At 44.4% G+C, this 23,876-nt stretch overlaps 1 protein-coding gene across 2 annotated transcripts in view; it reads right to left on the reverse strand.

Moving 5' to 3' along the window:
- Positions 1-936: 936 nt before the first annotated feature.
- The window catches only part of CAMTA1 (calmodulin binding transcription activator 1), an 852,027-nt gene continuing 829,087 nt past the window's right edge, over positions 937-23,876 (reverse strand). Inside the window, exons 17-23 of one of the 2 annotated variants that reach the window (XM_047083614.1) lie at positions 20,397-20,584; positions 19,678-19,924; positions 18,545-18,616; positions 16,749-16,769; positions 15,089-15,282; positions 14,231-14,305; positions 937-2,419 (exon numbers count right to left, since the gene is read on the reverse strand). In XM_047083614.1, the coding sequence (XP_046939570.1) occupies positions 2,356-2,419; positions 14,231-14,305; positions 15,089-15,282; positions 16,749-16,769; positions 18,545-18,616; positions 19,678-19,924; positions 20,397-20,584 (861 nt within the window). In that variant the 3' untranslated portion in view covers positions 937-2,355. The remainder of the gene's footprint in view (positions 2,420-14,230; positions 14,306-15,088; positions 15,283-16,748; positions 16,770-18,544; positions 18,617-19,677; positions 19,925-20,396; positions 20,585-23,876) is intronic. The other variant, XM_047083617.1, reaches the window with a different exon arrangement.

Below are 23,876 nucleotides of genomic sequence, written 5' to 3' on the forward strand. Positions count from 1 at the left end.
TGTTTGTAAATTACTCAGTGTCCTCCTGTAGATCAAATCGTGTAAAATAATAGGTATCTGGGGGTTGGGGGGGGGGCGTGTGTGCAACAGCTGCAACATAACCCACACATTTAAAAACAAAATGGAGCCAGGCCAGTTTACAAATGTACAGGTGGCTACTAGTTGTGGGGCTGAAACTGTTGTCAAAGCTGATCACAAGCGGTAAGACATATACTTTACAGTAATCCGAGGTTGGCAGTGAAAGGAAGTAATTAAAAAACAAGTACAATTATAGAAAAGGCACCAAGAGCACTGACCCCAGTTTTTACCACAATCTGTTTGTATCTATCTTCCTTCTAGAGACGCCAGTTTAAAAGCTTATTTGTGAATATTTTTAGGCTTCACAACAAGCCTTGAGTTTTAACGTACAGTTGGCAGCCAGAACCAAGAAGAAGAAGAAAACAAACAAAACTAGTTAATCTCAGCTTTACACCAACTGATCCTGAAACTTAACCTGGGAGTTTTAAACTGGCATCAGCAAATGCGAACTTTATTCTCTCGATTTAACGTTAGTAGTTTAATTTTTAAAAGCATCAGATTTCTTTGGCTCCTCATTATGTAGAAAGAGTAATAGACCATGACAACCTTGCAAGACCAGTTTGCCTCTTTTAAATTTTTAGTCATTTTTTTGTGCAATTTTTGTTACATTTTCTGATTTCCAGCAGGAGATATGAAAACGTGAGACATTTTTCAACCTTTCATACTATTTCTTTTGTCAGGTTTTGATCGTTCTAAGTGTTCTTTGTTGGAGTGAGTGGATGGTGTTAAGCTATATACGGATTCATCTTATGATTATCTGTTTAGCGAAAGTAACTTAATTTTCTTAAGCAATATTAGCATTCACATTACTTGGCACCATTGGCAAAAGAATTTTAAATTAAATAAAATAAACTCCTGGTAGCCAAAATTAAATGTAAACATATCCTTTTTTTTTTTTTAAGTAATGTTACTCTGCCTTTTATCCTAAGTCTAAATACAGTAGCTCTTTTTTTTTTCCAGTTTAGTCATGCTTTAGCAAAATGTTCTTCTAAAGAACATTTAAAATAAAGTACTCTTATAGTGAAATAAAGTTTTTTTTTGTTTCATTTTACAGACCATAGCCACTAATGCTTTGCTTTTGTTCATTTCTTTTTTCTTGATTTCATGCACATATCTCTTTGTTTTAATATATACAATATATACAAACAATACATCCACATTTTTCTCGCTCATTCAGACAAAACTATACAAATAATTTTATCTCGCCATGTTATCGACCTTTGTGAATAAAATATTTAGCAATTAATATAATCCCTTTCAAATATTTTCTCGCTTTCCGTTTCTACCTTCTATATATACACAGAAACTGCTCAGTTTGGATGAGATTATAGCCAAAAATATGGAATTTACTGGCCAGAACGCAGCACCACACTGATCTTTTAGGTGGCAAATGTCCAGGCAAGGTTTATGATTCCTTAGAATGACTACAGTTTCCAAGGTTACTAAGAAAAGCTACATGCTGTACCAATTCTCTAAGTAAATCTCATTGCACATGAAAGTAAGGCCCACAAATGAAAGTGCTGAGCATGACAAAAGGGACGAGATGGTCACTACACTCGCAGGTTCCTGGGAGGTGGTGGGGACAAGAAAATAAAGTTAAACTCTGTGAGCTGTTTCTCATTAATTCCCATGCATTCCCCGTTTACCACACACCCGCCCCTCTGCAAATTTCCACAAGACATTAAAAACCTGCAGATTTTAAAAGTTGCATTAAGTGTGCTGTAGAGATTGAAACAAACACGAATTCAAAGAAAATAAAACCAGTGAAGGAAATGCGAACACACGGACCCAATGAAGATTTGTATGGTCTAAGCCCTCCACTGAGAGTCAATCCCAAAGATTCAGCTTCTTGGAAGTAACTGACAGGTGCAGGAGCAGCATTCTCTTTTGTTGCTAGCGCATCCCCACCTTTGCTTATCTATATTTTTGGTATAAATATTTGTACAGTTCCACACGATGTTTGAATACAGCCCTATATGAGAAGGAAACCGGCTGCTTCCTAAGGAAAGGAAGCCTCTTTCGATTCCTCGTGGTGTCTTGTTTTTCCCATGATCCAACAGAAGATTGAGTTCCAAGATGTCTTGCTGATCAAATTAAAAGTTGTCCATGAAAGTGCAAATGCAATGACCAACACATTCCTGTTAAAATCCTGCAGCTGATCTCCCCAAAACTGCAGAGGGATTGTGTGCGTGTGTGTGCGTGTGTGCGTGCGTGTGTGTGTCGTAGTTTTGCATGTCTCTGCTAAAAACAGAAATGAAAACAGTCTGAAAAGCAATGTCACATTGCTAAGGGATGCTGCTGTATGTCTTCAAGTTCCTTGGCCTTTCTCAACTCTTTCACTCTGGAAGAGAAACAGAACAGAACACCAGGTGATAGCTGTTTAGTGAAACTGTGGCCAAACGGAGGGAAGGGCATTACCGATCCCTCTGAAGCAAAAACAAAAAAACAAAAAAACAAAAACAAAAACAAAAAACCCCAAAAAACAAAACAAAAAACAACAACAACAAAAAACCAAGACAAAAACCCTTTGGAGGACTGATGGCAAAAGAAACTCCTGCTAAACTGCTGGGGGAGATATTCAAGGAGGAAGACACAGCCCTTCCTGAAACTGCTCAGTATCAAGTGCTCTCAACACAAAGCAAAACCGAAGTCGGCTGCATTCAGTCCCGTGTGACAGGAACGTGCTCAATCTTAGAAAGGGTTGGCTCTTCACATAGCTTTCTTCGAAGCCTGTTGGGACCATCAGTGACGCCCTGCAATTAATTCCACATGAGGCAAGTTAGGGAAACTGCACACGCCTCTACTTAGCTTCGGATACACCCAGGGACTGAACTGCTTTGCTCACAGACTCCAGATTGTTGGATATCTTGAAGCCGCCCTTGCACCTGCACAGCCGGGCTACTGCGCTCACGTATCGTGGAGTCTTTCTGATTTTCGTTAATTCCTTACCTTCCTCCCATTCCACACTGTAACTTTAAAAGATGCTCAGGTCACTTCCCCCAGTGCTCCCAGATGGACAGCAACAGCTCCCAGACGCATACCAGTAAGGTACTCTGTTCTATTTATCAAACGTGTTGCAGTCAACAAATTTCAATGAAATGGTTATCAACAGTCATGGAAAGTCCGCATCGGATTGTTTGTTTGCCGTGGGGTTTGAATACGACCCCCCGATGTGGATGGGGTGCCGGGGAGCAGGTTGTAAGTTGGAAGGTTATTTGTTTTATTGAAAAAGAATTCAGATCTTGCCTTAAGAGCAAAAAGATTCAACGCCAAGTGTGACTTCAGGGTCTACCAGTAAAGTCAGCATGTGCTGTATATGGCACCCAGTTTGCAGCTCTACGTACCACATCATGACCTGTGTTTCCCAAAAATGGGGGCGGGAGAAGGAGTTTAGCCGAACAGAAGCGGCCGTTTCTCAGGAGCAGTATGCCCTACGTCTCAGCAGCACGACAAGGAAAAGTCTGATTGGCTTTTTCTCACATGGGCCTCTATCTACAGAGGGAATTCCCAAACGCACTTTTCTGATTCTCTAAGAATAAAGCGTCTCCTATTAAGTGATACCAGTGTGTTTATGTTCTATTTTAAAACGAATGCCAGTTTACTTTCTAAATAGATTCTTGTTAACACTCAGGGGGAAGAAAACATTTTGAAAACCAGTAGCGAGTTACTGCTGTATCACACAGGCCAGGATTCAGTGGCCTGCACGCACGCTCTTACAGCAATTTAAGAAAACAGGATATTTACCACCTCCAAGCAGAATCATTTCTGAATATTCTGCCAAGTTGATGCAATCTCTTCAGAGAGAAGTTGCTCTCTCTCAGAAGAAAAAGCTTTATTACCATCATCATTAATACTAAAAAGAATTACCATGTTCGGAAACCTGCTGATTTGTCTGATATATTTACTAACTATGCCAGGTCCAGCTTGATCAAACGGTCTCTTCAGAACGGTTAACTTTCTTTCTTAACAGGCACATTTAGAACGCATTGCTGTGTTCCTAACTGGATCTCGGTATCAGTTTTCAATTTTATAATGAAATATACCATGGATTATTAAATTTTAGGGTAATTTGGATCATATCACAGTACAGAATTGTGCATCATCATAGGTCCCTAATTTTGGACATGCATACTTGATAAAGAAATGGCTTTTTAAAAATTGAAACATGCCGTATCGTGTGTTCAATTTTTAAACATGCAGTATCTATACTAACAGCCCTTTGGCTGGAAAAATGCCAGGCATGCACTGATGCCCCCTTTGCTCCGGGCATGCAAAGTGTCTGTACTTGTGCAGACCTAGTGGCTGAGTCACCGCAAAGTGTGCGTGCTGCTTCACATGCGACATCTTGTTTCTGCACTAGTACAGAACTCATTCACAAATATGCAACAGTGACTCCATCACTGATGAGCTTTCTAGAATCTGAAGAATTCCGAACTCAAAATCTGACAGCATAAACACAGATATCCATCCACAGTTCTTCTAGAGTGAAGAGGAATGCTATAAAAATATCACGTTCATCACTGAGAGAAAAAGGAGGGTGAACTATAAACCAGAAACGTTTTCTACAGTCTCATACCGAAGAAGCTGTAATCAGCTGGTCATGGGGCCTGTACCTTAAACGTTTTTCTTTTCATTATAACGGTCACGCTTGTTTTTGTAGGATTTTTTTTTTTTTTTTTGCAATTTCTCTTGAAATTAATGAAAGAGTCTACTAAATTCCCATAAGGTTTTAAGGTCACCATGTAAATGCTCTGCTATGAAGTGGCGGTAGCCTCGCGCGGCTCTGGGTGAAGGAGAGATACACGTCCATACACACAGAGGTGACGATGATCATCTGTACTGGAAAAATGAGACGCCCCAATCTCAAGATACGTCTTCTAGGCTTGCATCGCTTCTGAGCTACAGTGGAGAGCTTAGTTCTTAGTTCCGTGATGAAGGTTTTACAGAACGTTAACATTATAAATGATACCAGAATGGCTTCAACGGCATAGGCTTTTTTTTTTTTTTTTTTTTACAGAAAGTTGCTCAAGGAGGATTTAGGGAAAGAGGAAGAGAGGCCTTCTGTTTCAACAGCTGTACAGGCTACTTAGTATTTGTTACCTTGTTTAGGCCTCCAGACACTTCACCATCATCTCCAGTTTGTAAATGCAGAACCTGAGATTTACATCAATGAAGCGACCTGCCCCAAACAATACAGGTAACAAGCGGGGATTTAGGCCCAGGCCTGTCTGCCTTTCACCTCTCCACCCTGCTGCCTCCGATATACCTCAGGACAACAGAACAAAAAAACAATTAAAAAAACAATTATTGGGGGCGCCTGGGTGGCTCAGTCGGTTAAGCGTCCGACTCGGTTTTGGCTCAGGTCATGATCTCAAGGTTCGGTTCATGGGATCGAGCTTCTTGCCGGGTTCCATGCCGACAGTGTAGAGCCTGCTTGGGATTCTCTCTCTGTCTCTCTGTCTCTCTCTCTCTCTTTCCTCCTCCTCCCCTGCTGGTGCTCTCTCTCAAAATAAATAAATCAACAAAAAAAACAACAAATACTGTATTGGTTTCTCCAAAGGCCTCTGGAAACATCTCCATGGTGTGAGACGAGTGTATTGTTGAAACCTGGTAACAATTAACAACTGTATTTCTAACAACTGTATTTCCTCAGCTCTGAGACGCTGTCCCTTATAAGACCTTGTGTTGCTTTCGTTACAGTGTTCTGCAGAAAATTTCCTCCGTATAAAATGTACCAACTTTATAAAATAGATCTGAGAAGTGAAAGAATCAAGGAAGTGGAAGATTTTTAGCCTCCTCCAATTTCCAACTGGCAGAATGTGTGGATGTTAATTAACCTCTCAAAGTTGAGATGAAATTGAGAGACTTTCACAATCTGCCCTACTGAAGCCGTAAATCGAGTTCTAAGTCACTTGAGGGCAGATTATTAGGATGGGCTAGGGGTACCTAATTTTCTTTTTGTTTTACGCCAAACGTCAATTGGACAAAAAGTAACGTTTGAATGTTATACTGCCTCTAGAGAAACGCAAAACAATTCACTGTATCACCAAAGTAGCTTTCGAGCATTTGACACTAGAATTTTTGTTAGCCAATTCTAAAAAACCAGACGTTTCAGATCAGAGTTTCAACAGTTACAGAAATTTGTTGTTGCCTTGTCTTAGGACATGAACAGCCACTAACAGGCACATGTCAACACACATCTAGCACGAGAGGGGTCACAATGAAAGTTTAGTCGTTATTACCTCTGGGTTTTTCTCCTTGCTTATTTGTATTTCCAAAATGTGCTACAAGGAGTGTACTTCTTTCATAATAATATTTCTGCTCATCATTCTCCAGGTTGAAAAAAAAGTTTATGTTTTCCTATCCATCCGTTATGACTACATCCCACCATCCGTTATGGCTAGCAATATTGTATTCGCATGACACAAAAAAACCAAGTGAAAACTTCAGTGGAGAAAGAAAGAAACTGATTCTATAGTCCAAAACCAACATCAACTGTTTGAACTGGTGTCACTGGCATTACCTGTGTTTTAAGCCTATTTTTTCGGCACACGAACTTGGTAAATGTGGGCCGGGTTTGTTTGAAGTTGGAATTACGTTGGAAAATCCAGTGGTGGTATTTGCGGAACTTAGAATACAGACAGGCGTTCCATCAACTCTTGTTGCGTTGTACGTGCTGTCCCAACTCAGCTACTGGTTACTGAGGCTTTGGTTCTCTAAAGGGATTACACCTGCTGGATTCATTCAGGGCCAAGAAACAGCCTAACCTGAGGATGTCCTGGTCACCTAAAAACAAACCCCGTATACAGTGTGTATGCTTGCTTCTGAATTCCACTGCACAGAAGACAGGCAAAGCAGTCTTCCTTGGGGCTCTGAAGACCATTGACCCGGGGCAGAAACCACAGTTTCTGTGGCTACGAGGCTGTCGCGGCCGCAAGGAGAGCCGCCGGGAGCACGTTTCCGAGCTGCGCGCGTCAGTCCAGTCGGTACCTCGGGAAAGGGCCCTCCAGGGACTGGCTGGGAGGGGAGGCAATCAGGGCAGCACGACTTTCCCCTGCAGCCATTCTGCTATGAAAATGGAAGACAACCCCGGGATTTGCCCAAGCGTTCTAGGCTGAAGATAATCCCCACTTTGGGGTATTGCTGCGGTCTCAACGACAACAACAACAAAAAAAAAAAAAAAAAAAAAAAAAAAAAGAAAAAAAAAAAGAAAGAAAGAAGGAAAGAAAAAAAGAAACGAGGAAACATAAAAACGAATGTTGCATTCTAATGTACTGAAGTGATGTAGGAAAGCAACAGCACTGAAAGCCAGCAGAAGCCCACACAGGGTTTATTTCCATCAGACGTCCAATGAGAATTCACGAATAAATGAGGTAGGCCTGCTTCCGAAACTTGTAGCAAACAATGGCTCCATGGGTAAAGCATAAGGCAAAGCCGCTTCATTACATCTACTTGGTAACGCTCAGCCAGAGAAATGTTTCATGAGTCAGTGGATTTCAGCAGATATATTCTTGCAATGCTGGACGTCAAAAATATACAGGGCAGCCAGATGCGGCTTTCTGATTAGTTACCTGTTGCTCTGAGAGCTGCAATAGCTTGTGGGGAATTTAGGAAAAGAGAGATCTTGCCATTTTCCAGAAATCTCATTTGGATTGCAAAACAAAAAAGACAGAGAGGCCCAATAAGAATGACACAGAGCATGTTGTCTGCAATTTAACACACACCACTGTGTGCCAAAAATATTCATTTCCTAAAAGAGGCAAGTAAGACAAAATTACTTTGGATATTTGAATTACAGCCATGATGACACATCCCACACATTCATTTCCTACTCCTCACCAAGTGTATCAGGCCACCTGGGAATTACACCTCGTGTCAAATTTAACTAAAGTGTGATGGCACCGTTGTTGACCTAGAGCACCGTCCACTCTTCTCAATCAAGCAACATACTTTCGGGCATCGTTAGAGAACTGTCCCTCGGATTAAAGTATATACAACAGAACACAAAGTATGAACGGAACCCGCAGAACTTGACAACGACCCCCTGAAGGTGTCTCACAGGACTGCTGTCCAGAGTCAGTGCTGAAATCGCTACTTACCAAGAAAACTGGCAGCATCTGGTAAAGTTCAGTGTTTAGAAACCCAGTTGTCAGTCAGAGAGAAAATCTGTTGCTTAAACATTTGTCACCAGAAAGAGTTACCTCTTCTTTCCCCCCCAGTTAGGGTTCTTTTATGCCAGGAGGATAGCTTCACCCACCTTTACTGAACACGGGGACTAGGCCAACAACTTCCAAAAATAGGTTATTTGAAAACCAGAATTCCCACTGTTTCTGATAATACCTGTAGTGACTGTTACAGGTCATAATGCCCCGTCACAGAAATAACATCTCAGGGGAAAAAAGGATTTGTCCAGGAATCACTCTTCAGAGAATAGTCTCTCCAATCTATGAGAACGCTTCCTGATACCCACAAAACCCCAAATATCTTGAAGAGGGAAATGGAAAAACCATTTTCTAACTGGAGAAAGAGGCATTGTCCTCTTTAGTCTCAATACCCGGAGGATGAATCTGTCACGTAATTCAGTTGTTATTTCTTTACGTATGAGGTATCTTGGGTTTCTGCTAGGACACTACGTTACATCCTGGTCCATTTAATCGGAACCCAGCCGGAGAGTCATGTTTTCAGTACGTGCCCTTCAAAAACCTCTTCAACCTCAGCAATCCTCACTGTTTGGAAAGTAGTATAACACCTAAGTTAACTCAGAGAAATAATTAAGATTGCCGATTTAAATATCTCTCTGTGCACGACAAAAGCTTTCTCCTAAAAGGGCAGTAGTTGTGCCCAAGACAAATCAAATCCCTAGGAGAAGCTGGAGGATTTGGAAACTCCACGTTAAGAGCCTGGATGAATTAGGGGCTAAGCCTGGAGGGAAGGCTGCATGAAGACACGAGGACTCTCGGCCGAGAGCACCGGGGGGCTTTTTCTTAGCCAACCCCAAGTGAAGACTGGCGTACTGTGCCTTAATTCCGATGACTGACCTCGTCTGCCTTTCTCCATACCCTTCCGCTTCACCCATCGAGGACGTGCGGCTGAATGGTGTTTGACAAACTGCGCCACAAAACTGAGTTCCTTAAGTTATCAAATATCATCTTTTGATGCAGAAAGCTTAAATGTCTTAAGTATGGTATGTACATTAATAAAAAAAAAAGTATGCTAAGTCGTTTGACACAAATTCCACCAGTAAGAACTCTCCTCAGAGAATGCCCTCCCTCCCCACGAGTCATTTCAGCTTGGGGACTGTTGGAGGAAGTGCCACTGTGACTGACGTCTCTGCTCTGGTCTCTTGACCGAACCAAGAGGGGGTGAGATCTTACCGGTAACTAGACGAAGCCACAGATAAGCTAGCCCTCCATCCACACAGGGAGAGAGACAGGACCATACTAGAAGGAATCTGAGCTTCTCAGCTGCTCTCTCTCCAAGTCCCTGAAGCCCGGGAGGCCCAGGGGTGTCAGGAAATTCCAACTTTCCGTGCCCGAGGAGGAGTTTTAGGAGCCTGTGATGATGGATGCAGCAGGTGCTAAAGAAGTTATGGTAGGGACTCTCACATGGAAAAGCACCTTTGGAAAATGTTCTCTTAAAAACGATCACTGACGTACCAGAAGCTAGCAAGCTTCCGAAGTGCGTAGGCAACCACTTTTACTAAATGTTGGCTCCTCGCAGGGATCGTGTTAATTGCACGTCACATGCAAGATACTACAACTGTTTTGTTAAACTGAGTCTTGGGGCCTGCATTTGCTCTTTTGCAGGTTTTTTTTTTTTTTAAGTGGAAACAAATATTGTTTATGTATGCAGAGAGTGAAAGGGAATGGAAAGAGAAAGAAGTGGAGATTTTTGTCCCCTTTTTTGAATGTCAAACACAGACATCTCTGAGCCAGTTCCACCACATGGGACAACTGTGAACAACTGCTTAATTCTCAAGAGGACTAGCTACTAAATGTACAGACCAGCGGAACTGCTTTATTCTGTTTTACATACGTTTTCTTTCAGTGACCACCCATGGTTTTAACCACGTGAGACTTTAAATCTTATACAGGGGCTGGGTCTTATTTTAGGAAGAACTCATAAAAACTCAATTCTCCTATCATCGTAAGTCAGCAAACTGCAGTCCAGGGGCCACATCTAGCCCAATGAATATCTGTGTAAATAAAGTTTTATTGGAACACAGCCATAACCATTCATTTACATATCACCTACTGTTGTTCGCAGGCTGCAATGGCAGAGCTGAATGGGTGTGACAGACACTGTGTGGCCCACAAAGCCTAAGATATTTACTTTCTTTGGAAAGCCTTTTAAGAAGAAGTTAGACGATCTCTGACTTAAAATACAATGAATAAATACCAGCATCGACATAAAGGCACTTAGATGAAAAATACTAGCTTCAGAAACATTAGAAGTTTCAGAATTTTTGAATTACAATCTCTTCTCAGAAATCTTACAAATGACTCAAGTCGGGGTTAAGAAGGGAGGGTGTCGAATGGAGTGGAGTTGACGGGTGGGGGCTCCCCTGCTCCCCTGTTACTTGCTTAAGGGCATCTTAAGTCCGGACAAAAGGTGTCAAATTAATCTACATTCGGATCTGCTTTGGGTGAATTCTATCCCTGTCTTTTAAATCAATTTCCTGACACTAAATCCTTTCCTCTACCTTCACGCATGTGGCAGTCGCCTCTGGCAGAGACTTCTGCCCCTTGTGTATACCTACAAACCAGCATCATAGTCTAAAACCTCAAGGACACCAACAGTGTCCATCGGCTACCCTACCTCTTCATCATCATTTCTTTAAAATACAAATTCTATTGGAATGTCCACTCTTAACTGCTATATAGAATATGCAGATTTAACACACCTTCCACCCCACCGTCTTTATTCAGCATTGCCATTAAATTCTGGAAGTCGGGTTTGCTCGCTCTTTAATAATGAATGCGCTGCATTGGTTCTGAAAGGGCAGCTTCATGTGCTGACTTACCTCATGGCACCAGGGAAAAGGAGATTTACAAAACGAAACTACAGGAACAGGGTGATGGGGGAAATAGTAACTCTAAACAAGAAATCGATTCGTTAAAAAAAAAAAAAAAAAAAGCCAGTATCACCTGGGGAGCTTTTTTGCTTTAGAAATTTGGACACAGCGGTAGTTGAGAGAATTGCATTGTGGCCAATGATCTGAGTCACAAATAGCCACCTGCTTGACGTTTTCTTCCAGTGCAGCCTTGTTCCAACTCCACCGAGTTCTAAGCATGCCCTGTGGCGGCTTCAGAAGGGCCTCCCTTTCGCTTACTCATGCATTTGTACATCTGCTGTATGTGACTGTGTTTCATGTTGTATAAAGTAGCAGTGTTAGTAATTAGGGTTAGTTTTCATTTTGTCTTATTTCATTCAAAATGGATGTGAAACTTACTGGCATACCTAGGCTGCAGCCCCATGCAAGCAAGCAAAAAGCAAAATATTGAAAATGGAAGATAAAGGTAAACACTGGCTAGCAGGCAGCTAAACTCACCCTTTTGTACAGCCTATGGTCCACCAGGGGGCTTTAGACAGTAAAACAACACCAAAGAGCTATTAGCACGTGAGGGTCACAACAGAAACCTTATACACAGCTTTATTTCAACAACAAAAAAAGAGTAAAAAGTGGTTCCCCCCCCCTTTTTTTTTTTTTGGAAAGAAAGAAAAGGAGAGTGGTGATGGGGTATGTGAAATGAGCAGGTAGAAAATTCACCAATTCATCGTGAGGTCTAAAAATGTTGGCGTCACATGACTTGGCAAAATTCTTAAGAGACAGGACCCTTATTGATTCCTGAAGCCATTACCTACCTACCTTTTCTGAGAGGGTGTTATATGAAGTTTTCTATTTTAATACTTCGCAGGGACAAGACACATGACAGTTTCTCTTAAAATAAGACTCAATACCCCAGCGTGGAAAGAGGGTTACGTTCATCCGAGGGAAAACATGAGCTTTCAGTTCTACCGATTTTCAGGATACAGGGATGGGAAGAGAATACAGTCGGTATGCAAAAGTTATTAAAATTTGCCTGCTCATTTTTTTCTAACGTCTAAACCATTATGGGGCAAGTCAGGAAAAGAGCCACTAGGAGTCTTTATTTTATCCCAAAGAATGAATAGGAATTCCAAGTCCATAATCCGATGTTCTCCTCACAACAAACCTTCTTGCCACCCTCAGGAGGTTATTACTTGTTAAAACACGAACTTAAGAAAGGTGAAATCCTCATGAAATTCTTCTCAACTAGCTTATAAAGAGAGAGTTTTGAAAACAAGAATGAGAGTGTTCCTTTGTTCAGCTTACTCTGGGAGCCGGCCTTTTAGGCACGGATGTTTTGCCTAACTGTCTTCATAACCTCTCAACTCCCCCAACGCAGACGTAGGGCATGGCTTTGGACGAGAAAAACAAAGAAGGAGCATGGGACTTGATGTGAGTTTGCTCATAATGACCAAGGTCGCATTACCCGCACGTATTTTCAAAGTTTGAGGTGAAGACTAGGAGAAACAAGGAAAATTCAACTTCCAAACATTCTGGCTCCAAAGAAGAGCCCCGTAAAGCTAATTTCCTTGAAAAGAAAATCTGTTGTGAGAGTGTTAACCACAGTCTCAGCTGGGAGACAAACTGGGAGACAAACTGGAGGGGAGAAAGGAAGGAGGGAGTGCGAGCACAGGTGAGCACGTCCAGAAAAGGGCGGAGGGAAGTCCCTGATCATGTCGACCGAACAAAGAGAATCTCACGTTGCCAAAGGTACGGCCCGGGGGGAGAGAAGAGAGACCGACCTCAGCAGGGATTCTAGAACTAACGTAATTATGTCACAGGCGCTTCATGTTTTGATACGCATTTCCTAACAAGACTTCCCATTTGAGTATCGATACGGGTATCTCATTGGCCAGCTGGTCACGGGGAAGGAGACCCCAGTTGCTGCAGGGTAGAGGGCAGATGGGCTGCGGAGGTCTAGTAAGTGTGCACCAGCCTCTTTCCAATAGCATCGCAGCTAGAGAATGCCAAATACAGCCTAAAGGATGTTCTCTTTAAAATTTTTATTACGATGAACGTGCGGCTCTGAGCACACTTCCTCTCAACATGCTAGAAAAGAATTCTTTTGTTAGCAGAAGGAAAAGTGCAGATGGCCGTTGACCCCTATCAAGTCTCCAAGTCACAAACATTCTTGAAGTTGGCAAGTTTTAGGAGTAAGAAAAACTGAAGTGAAAGGAACCGTCTGAGGAATCGAACTGAACCTAGACGCTTGGGGTTTTGGTGCAGTGAAAGAAGAAGAGGCAAGAAGACACTAGAGAGCTAGTTTCTGGCTGGAGATCACAGCTCCCGATGCACAGGGAAGCAACAAAACCACACAGGGTCACCGAAACGCAGCCCCGAAGGCCACCGTCACAGATGTCAGCCCAGAACCCTAACCTCATCAGGAAAACAAAACAATCTCCCCGGCTGTCCCCAAATCTAAGGAAAGAGCCTGCTGTCCACAAAGGAACCTCAGATTTGAAGGAACAAAGAGGAACGCCTCTAGCTGGCCTGGTGGGAAGCTGCCCTTGTCTCCTGGGGCCCGTTTTCTCCCGATGGAAAACGCACGTCTCCGCGCAGATGGCTTCCCTCGGCTGCACACGTCCAGCAGGGGGCGCCCGCGACGTGGCAGAAAGTCTCCTTGGGAAACCCTGCCCGGAGTCGGTGGTTTTCTACCTCTTCCCTGAGAACAGGAACTCTGTTCGTTCTCTGGACACAAGCTGGCACAGGAGGGGCTCGGAGTGGAAAGCACGCTGCAGGGTGGCGTGCAAGTAAGAGGTTGAAGAGAAAACAGGCAGCAACAGCCAGTCCCACTAGGCTGTCCTCACACCCAAACTGAGACAGGAGACCCGGCAGGAATCTCTGCTGCTCAACATTACAACGTGCCGTGAGGCAGTTCCCGGTGCTCCCAGTGCAGCAACTCGGTCCCTAGTTAGAGATCGGCTCTCCTACTGCAACTTGGGACGTTTGCTCTGATGAATTTCAGGGAACTGGCTTTACGCAGGAGTTCATGAGTGGTTAGGAGGGTCAGGGTCGTTTCATCGCTCTCGATGAGTAAACCGTCTAGATGAGGCTTAATGTTACCTGTGGCGGCAGCGGCGTAGAAACCTCATTATTTTTCGAGCAGCTTGGTCCTGCTTTTTGGTTAGCAAACTGCTCCTGAAAAAGCCGGAACATCACTGTCACGGGAAGGGTACCGCCACGCTTAAGGCGCAAAAGCTGAAAACGGGTGAGCGGGGACAGAGGACGTGGCGAACCCGACCGCACCCGCAGTACGGCCTTCGGCACACGGGGTGTGGGCGTCGCCGGCAGAGAAGGGGGGAGGCCACGGATGGCGCTCCGGCCGGCCGCAAAGGGTGGGGGTGGGGGGGGCGGGGAGCAGGGCCGAGATGGAAAATACGGTGACAGCGGGCTGTTCTTTCACGAGTCTTCATGAGCTCATTTTGCGGAAGAAGACCTTCCGGCACTAGACAGGCTTAGTTTAGAGGCTGGTTTGCCCGAGTCTGCTACTCTTCTGGGCTGTTGGGTTCTGAACTTCCATCGGCAGATTTTACTGTGCTCCGTCTTCATTACTCTAAGACGGACTATAGCTCACCTCTAGCTAGCCTCCCCAGGTCTCCCCTACAGCGACGCCACACTTTGGGTGGGGGGCGCCCCTCTCCTGAGTAGGAAACTTCGGTCCTGCCAAATTCTCACCCAAGCATCACGATAACTGGGTGGGGGTGGGGGTGGGGGCGGGGTGGAGAGAGGGGCTAAAGAGATATAAAGGTCGGTGAACGGCTCCGGTATCGCTACATAGAGTCACAGCATCTAGAATGGCCCCTAAAGAAAGTCACTGCAACGCGCGCGTTCGGCCCCGACGTCCAGGCAGGGCCGTTCTTTGGGCGACGCCGGAAGCTTCTCTTCCCCAGACAGCTTCGCCTCCACGAAATCTCAACCCACCTGAGTTTCTGTTGTACAATTACAGCTGTTCGGCGAGCCTGCCGTCTTTTGCCACATTTCTTATAACTCCGGTAATACTTCTGGATCAGCACAGCGGCACGCCGGCTCTGCTGAAACTTTTTTTGTTCGTAGTAACTTCGGAATTTACTCTGGATTAGGATGGCAGCCTGTGTCATCTTTTTATAAAGTGCATACTGCAGGGAGACAAGAATAAGCAGAAGAGTAACAGTAGCCACCAGGCCTATGTGTCCTTTGGGTGTGCTGGGGAAGGGAGAGCAGGAAAAGGCTTTGACCCTTTATTATGACTATTAGTATTACTATTATTGTTGTTATTATTGTTGTTGTTGTTGTTGTTGTTATTACTATTCTCTGGTTTGGGTTCAATTATGAAGGACGCAAACTAGGAACCTCTTCACCTACCTTTCCCAAATGCAAAATATTAGTTTAAGGGTTGCCTTCAGACAACGTATTGCTTCAAATGTGCTTTTCCCCCCCAGTATCAAATATTTTGCCCTACTTTACTTGGAAACACATTTGATAGCAATACACTTAGACATTTAGGAATAATGAGAACACATTTAGAAGGTATAATTTACATGCTTAAGATTAATATTTACTGTCCCATTTTAAAAGAACCTTTTTTACGCATCCCAATCACCACCATACACACGCCCACTTGGAGCGGTCAGCCTCCGATTCCTGACTATCGTTCCATACGACACATGTCTGAGTTGCAAGGTCCCAAATACAAGGCTTATCATGAAACGCTGACACCTTTAAGACATTTAACCTGCAAGAGATTAACACTCATAGGACCGACACAGGGGTAATGCCATGGAACCTGGAAAAGTGTCACGGAACCAGGGACTTCCCCAGAAGCCAGGAGCGGTGACCCTCCGCCCAGCCGGCTGCAGAACTACACACAGGAGAAGGAGTTCTCTTCCATTTCGGTCTCTAGGCACTAAAAACCCAGAGCTCTCCATACTTCAAAAATGCGATGTTCGAGCTTCTAATGAGACATAGAAGAGGAGGGCTCTGGGGTCAAGAAGTCACAAGGAAGCGCTTTGCTTACAAGAAGGCAACTTACCATCCTGGGGGAAAATACTCCTGAGAAAAATCCCTGTGCCTGAGGACATCCCTGCCTGTATGAGCTGGACTGAGGGCAGGGAACGGACTGACCTCTCAAGAATGTTCAAGACACAGGACCCTTGTGCAAGAATCCTCTCAGGTCTTGTCTGACCCGCCTTCCGTTTTCATTTGCCCCAAAATCTCCTAAGACAAGAACGCTGCAGTGCTCCTGTGGCTTTCGTCCACTCGGCCTGTGCATACCGCACATGCAGAAATTACTGGAACCCAGGGAAGCACGCTGGGCAGCAGGGTGGTGCATTTCGGGGCTCGCGGGGCTCACGGTAATTGGCTCGGATGGATTCTCTAGACGGACATGGCCAAGAAAGTGTCCAGTGACTGTTAATGCCAAAACCCACTGCAACGGAATAGCCACATGGTCCCCAGAGATGCACCGTACTTCGGCGGCCTGGCAAGGGGAGTATGCCTATTTCAAGACCCTGCCGTCTTAATGGCCCCTTCTTATCGCTGGTGATGGGTGTGGCGTTTGTGACTCTGGTGAAATGGTTTGTGAGAGGGACTTGGGTGTCATTACCTTCAAGGCTATCCATGTCAGCTTGGGGAGAAACAGAAAATACAAGATTAATGTTAGACTGCTGAATAGAATGAAATTAAAAACCAGAACCAATAAAACTCCCAACCGGAAAAAAAAAAAAAAGAAAAAAGAAAAAGGCAATCTGGCTATCTTAATGCCTTCTGTCTTCCAAAATATTTGTCTTCTACTTGCCAGTATTTCAAAAAATATTGCCTTCTGTCTTCCTGGTTGTAGACAATACTTCTTTGGGAGGGTTTTTTGTTTGTTTGGTTTGGTTTTTGTTTTGTTTTTAACTTATTTTTGAAAAAGAGAGGGCGTGAGCAGGGGAGGGGCAGAGAGAGAGGAAGACACAGAATCCGAAGCGGGCTCCAGGCTCCGAGCTGTCAGCACAGAGCCCGACGCAGGGCTCGAGCCCACGAACCGTGAGATCGTGACCTGAGCCGAAGTCGGATGCTCAACCGACTGAGCCACCCAGGCGCCCCTGGGACGGCGTTTTAAAAAACAAAAACAGAACTCATGTTTTGGAATAAACGCCTGTTTTAATCACAGACCTGACACGTGGATTCTGTGTGGCATCTGTTCTAATGTGAGCGTGGCTCCCTGCTGCAGAGCTCCAGGGACTGTGGTGTCAGCGTTTGCACAATAAACCTTCATTTTCTGGGATCATGAACTCAATTGGCTATAAGTCGAGGACTCCTCCCAGCCCACCCCCTTTCACTAATCCTAGAGAAACTCAAGAAAATGGCAACCCATATCAGAAATCAAAGTGAACCCTGGATCGGAGCAAGAGAACATAGTACCACACTTCCACTTCTCAGCATTCACTATTCCTTACGTAAGCATTTAAAACCTCCGTATGGCCTAGTCTCATAGAAGGTTCTAGAATCTCCTGACAGGCCTGAACTTTATCCTCTGGACCAGTCAAAACTGAATTAGGCAAGTTTGTATGGTTTCCAACCACCCAGGTGGTTAGGGAAGTCTGATGTTTACTTCGTTTCTCTGAGCCTCAGCTTGTTTGTTGAGAAACAGAAATAAAGTTATTTACTTCCAATCATTGTAGAGAGCACACGTGATGGGATGATGTGCCCAAAAGATCTCGTATATCCTAGGGGCCCCATACACATTAGTTAGTTCCCTTTCCCAAGGGATGGCAGTTAGATAAGCTTACAGGTTGTTCTGGAAACAGCAACCCTGTGTAAAGAACACTTAGAAATTCTTCCTGCACGTCTTAACTGAGGAATGCGAAAGCAGTTTAAAGATGTTCTGAGCTTCTTCAGAATTTTACAAGTCTTCGTGTGAAAACGGATGGGAGGAAGTGGAAAAGCAAAGTGGCTGGACAGTATATAATTTATGCAACTCAAGGTCAGAGATAACTGCCACCGTTCACCTTCTCTGACCACCACATCAAACTCCCTAGTGGAGTTAATGGCTACGGAGGCTGTAGGCAAAATTACTAGAACACAGATCCTCCCCTCAGACGCAGATAACTTCCTTTGTGCCAGATCAACGTCTCAGCTGGGTGACCATACCGGAAGGCCAACCATCTGAACAAAAATTACCCTGTGGGATAAGTTTAACTGCAAATGTTTTCTTGGGGTAGTTTTTTCCTTCCCCCTCTGGAATATTGTCCTTTGTTTTTTGTTTTGTTTTGTTTTTTTGGTCAACGTAATTCAAAGTTGGTCTTTGAAGCGGGCACTGGACATAGTACTCTCAGGCCAAACCACATGCTAACATCCTCAGGGGCCTGTTGTTTGGACAAGGTGCACTTCCTACTGTGACCCAGAGCCGTGGTTTACCTGTTTGTATTTCCTGTAACAACGCTGAATGACGGCAGCAGCCACTTCTTGCTGTTCTCGCAAGGGTCGGCCCTTAAGGGTAAAGTGAAGCAAAACCACGATTTAGCGTAAGAAGTTTCAACTTTTTTAAGACTTACACAGAACTGTTACTCACACATAACTTCCTCCGAGACCCCAGGTTTACCAAAATACAGCGATAATCAGTTATAAGCAGAAATCAGGAAAAAAAATGAATTTACAGAATAGATCCCCCCTTCCTGCTTCTAAATAGAACTGTAATAGTTGGATGTTAGGAGGCCTAGAAGTCTTCATTTGCCAGGCATTTCACGAGTCAGGTATTGCACTATTTGTCCTTACGCGCTCTGTCAGATCTCCACCGTCGTTCCTAACCTGACCCCGGCTGCTCTGCTGTGGGATCAATGATGATTGGCTTTTAACACCTATTCAGGGTGCTCAAAGGCTCCTTTGAGAATATGGAAGGCCACGGACCCTGTCCCACCAAAAATGCACGCACACAAGCTTCACCACAAAATTTTAGGAGTTCACGGGCCACCTACGGTCAGTCCCAGGCCTCCATCCAGTTAGAAATCCCTGCTTTGGGTCACAGATTCCTTGCGGTGGAGGTGTCAACTTACTCAATGTTAACTAAAGGATAAATATCCATTATCGCTGCCAAGAATAAACTGAGATGCTGACATCGCACTACTGATCGGTTTTATTTCACTGAGGCTTCTGAAAATTACTAATAATTTCCTGTGGGGGCGCCTGGGTGGCGCAGTCGGTTAAGCGTCCGACTTCAGCCAGGTCACGATCTCACGGTCTGTGAGTTCGAGCCCCGCGTCGGGCTCTGGCCGGATGGCTCGGAGCCTGGAGCCTGTTTCCCATTCTGTGTCTCCCTCTCTCTCTGCCCCTCCCCCGTTCATGCTCTGTCTCTCTCTGTCCCAAAAATAAATAAAAATGTTAAAAAAAAAAAAAATAATTTCCTGTGACATAATAAGTCCAAATAACGATTCTATAGAATATACAGTGGGAGAACAAAATGGCATCAGGTTTTAGTTTGGATGATTCTGACTTGCGTCTATTCTCCCCCATCTTACGAAACGTCACGACATCAGAGCTCTCTTCTACTCTACCTTGTATTTCCGGAAAGCGGTCTGGACGAGCCTGGCGGCTTCATAGAGTTCTCTCTGCTCGTGATCAGACAGAGTCAGCTGAGCAAATTCGTTCTCCACCTTCTCACTGGTAGACGCGCTCAGGAATTCAGACCAATCTGCTGCTGAGGGAAGGCTGGGTTTCTCGAAAGCTATTTCACCGACTGGGGAGCCGACGGGGCTCAAGCTGGTATTAGAAGAAGGGGTCAGAGGCTCGTTATATGCACTTCTGAAACAAGAGGAGACACAAGGGAGAGAGACTGGTGACTGATCTGCACGACCCATTACATACTGGGTAAAGAGACAAGAGCCACTGCGCACCAGCAAGAATATGCCTTCCTTCAGTGCAGTGAGTTGCTAAACAACCTCTGTACTGGTAACTGTCCTTCAGTGAGTGAGTTCCTACTGAGTACCTGCTACGAGTTTAGCACGATGCTAAATACTAAGCCCACTAAAGACATTTTCCTGCCCTTGACGAAACTTCAATTGAACTGGGGGGAGAGAAACATCGTGGGACACGATCTGACACGCACGAGGGGAGAGAAGTCATGGAAGAGGTGGGGAAGAGGGACCTGAAAGTTTCCTTCCTTCCATCGGGAGGTCTCGTATCACACAGCATTCATCAGACTGAATGAGCCTCCCGTGCCCTTCTCTGAGCCCGCGAGTTCACGCTGGTCAGTGGCCCACGGACTTCCACGGACCTGATCTGGGCAGCGCTTGGCAGACGATCGACATCGGCCAGGTAACTGGCCAGCCAGCTCATGGTACTGCTGATGGTGGCAGTGTCTGTTCTTTCCAAAGCCGAGGGCTCCGTGGGCACAAAACTCTCCTGCTTGATTCGATCAGGCGTGGCTTCGATGATGTGCTCTGCCAAGGTCATCATGTTCACCTGGAAGCCGGAAGTCACAGAAACACTCATGTTAAAAGGGAACCGCAGATGTTATCCAGCCCCCCCGCCCCGACCCTGCCCACCCACGGGAAGAGAAACGAAGGGAGGGCGGCCCTCCACCTCCATCCGCTGGACCCCGGTATCACTGTAAGGTTTTACACAACTCACCCGAGTGTGCGGACGCCTGATTCTCTCCAAATCATAGTCTGGCCTGAAACCTTTAGTCAAATCTTAGGGGACTTCTGCCTTGTGCCTACTCTCGGCTCGCGTCTAGGATCAACCACTTAATGGAACTGTCCCTGGGTACGTGTTATCTGGTGACTCTATGGGTAACCTAAGGGATGCCCCCCCGCCCCCCCCACCTCCCAGCAAGGCATTGCCTAGAGACCCCCAGTCCTCTAGAGGGCAGCGCCGAGCCAACCCGAGGGGACAGTTCATGGTTGACCTAAGCCAGTTAGATGATCCTCTTCTTGATTTCCCACCTTCCTGTGAACGGAAGGGAGGACACGGGACCCGCTTCTGGACAACGAGCCTCTCCAGACATCTGCTGCGGGGTTTGGGGCAAAGCTTCTGCTTTCCTGATGAACAGTATCAACGCCCTGGGCGTCCCCTCCTCTTCCTGCCTTGACTACAGACAAGCTCCAGCACCCACGTCGTAACCGTGAAACAACACGCGCCAGGGGGAATTTCGCCAAAAAGGACAGAGCGCTCAGGGGAAAATCTCGGTCCCTGATGGCGTCACCGAGCAAATGAACCTGTGCATTTCTTGTCATGTGAGAAGAATAAATCATTAGGCTGCTGATACTCGCACCCCAAATACATTCCTAATAGATACAATTAGGCCTCCTCAGTGAGAGTCTGCGCTGCCACGTATCTGATCAGACTCGGAGATATGGCCTTGTTTTTAAAAATTTCCTTGCATGTCTCTTGAAAATGGAAATTGAAGACAGCCGTTTAAGGTTTTAAGCGATTTTAAGGTGTTCTCCAGGGACCCATACAAAGGTGATAAAATGCTTATCTGACAACCTGAATGAACCTCAAAATCAGTACGCTAAGTGCAAGAAGCCACACACAGAAGCCTGCATATTTTATGATGCCATTGACATGAGATTTCCAGAAAAAGCAAAGCTCTGGGGATAGAAATCAGATCAGTGGTTGCTTGGGGCTGGGAGGGGAGCAGAGGTGACCGCCAATGGGCACGGCAAACTTTCTGGGTGTGACGGAGGTACTCTACATGGGGCCGGATTCGCCACACGGGGCACTTGGAGGGGGCGGATTTTATGGGATGTTGAGTTAAAGACATGTGGGTAATTTCCCAAGTTTTCAATAAACAAGAATAATTCTTGTGATAGGAATAAAAATGAAAAACTATCACTGCCTTTCCTTTCCTTCCATGTTGGCCTTTCATTTGTGACTTGAGCAGCAGAAGTCCTACCTTGATTCGTTTTCCATGAAAGTATTCGAGTATTTTATTACGAGCAAAGTGGAATTTCTGGAGACTGAAAGTTATAACTTTACATGTAGTCACCGCCCCCAACAATCCTTCATTTTATAAACACATATCAGTGTAAGAACATCTTAGCATCACCACGACTGCCACGCTCTGGGATGCCACATGACACGTTTTTTTTTTTTTTTTTTTTATCGTGAGGGCTGCAAAAAGCAAGGAAACTTAAATAACTTTAAGCAAAATAATAACGTTCTAAGCAGCGGGACCCAAAAAGTCATGTCATCCAATTCCACATTTCTTGTACTGTGGTCAAAGATAGCCTTTAAATGTGCAGCTTTGGGTTTTTGCTCAAATTCTCGCTGTGGTCTAGCGTATGAGCCATTTTCACAAATGTGTCCGGGATATGTAAAAAGAACAATTATATATATATATGTATATGTTTGCTATGTTTATTAATTACATACATCTGCATAATTACATGCAAGCATATCCTGCATGAAATCTATCATATATATTAAATCTATATATGAAAGCCAGCTTTCTAATTGTGTAGTTCCGTGTTTTTACATCATTTCTCTATCTACTTAATCTGACACATTCTGAGGCAAAGGTCAGTGGCACCTTATGATTACGGCTAGGCTTCCACATTTCTTTGTATTTATTGGTTTTTGCTTTAACATCTAGAAGCTGTGTGCTTAGTTACACAGCAGTCCACTACCATCAGGGTTTTATCTTCTCCAACAAAAGGTACCTCCATACTCTGGACCTTGAATTGTGCTTTGTGTCTTTTTTCCTTTTATACTCATTTGTCTTTTATATCTTTGTCAGTGGCTTCTGGGCTTTATGGCTTTGTTTTCATGATCTTCCGGTGTGATTTCATTGTAGTTCTGTCTTTTACAAACAGCATACAGTAGAGTATATTCTGCCGCCTTCTTCTTTTTTTTTTAACCCAAACTGAGAATCTTTTAATAGAATTGTCAGTTGGCAAAGTGAGGAATGAATCGCATTTGAAAATACTACTGTAATTTTATGTTTTCTGCTTATTTCTGTTGTTGCAGTTTTTCCTGAACTTTTCCCCAAGTGGGTCACAATTTCCTTTTTTCCCCCTTCAATAACTTAGAAATTCTGTCACTTGTTTTTATGCAGTCTAGTAAGCTGACGTTCCTAACAAGCGTATTTCAGCCTCCACTTACCTATCAATAACACGAGTGGAACGAAATCTGTGATCCTCCCTAAACAAGACAGCTGCTACAACACCCTTCACCCCACCTCTCTGGTGTTGTTAAAATAATCAGAGTATTAGTTATAGGTTAGTTTTAAAATATGACTCCTCCTCTATGTAAAGAATCCCTTCTTAACAAGTACCTTGTACACACAGTCACGTTATCGCTAAGTACTCAGACGGATCAGTTTTAACTGGGTTTATTTTTCAGTCCTCCGTGAACTCCGCCTTGCCACTTCTTGAATTACTTCATTCTTTTTCAATGGCATTTTTTCATTTGGTCGGAATACTTCTTGAGGCTGTTGCTTTTTCGTAGATACATGCTCTTGATTTAGCAGAATATTATTCTCTCAAGACTCAGTGAAAATGTAAAGTAGAATTTCTCGGGTTATTTTGTATTTCCTGCATCAATTCTGCTTTAGCAAAGGCCAGCTGCCACAAGGAGCTCTGGTACCCAAAGGCTATTAAACTTAAGTTCATTAAAATGATGTGAAATCAGAAATCCAGTTCCTGAGTCACACCAGCTACATTTTCAGCACTAGATACCAAACCGGCCAGGGGCTACCGTAACGGGGCATACAGACACAGAACGTTTCAGTACCGCAGAAAGTTCCAGTGAA

This window comes from Lynx rufus, unplaced genomic scaffold (assembly GCF_022079265.1).
Source record: "Lynx rufus isolate CCGP_SWC_20201006 ecotype Redwood Valley unplaced genomic scaffold, mLynRuf1.p SCAF_2, whole genome shotgun sequence".
NCBI classification, from domain to species: domain Eukaryota; kingdom Metazoa; phylum Chordata; class Mammalia; order Carnivora; family Felidae; genus Lynx; species Lynx rufus.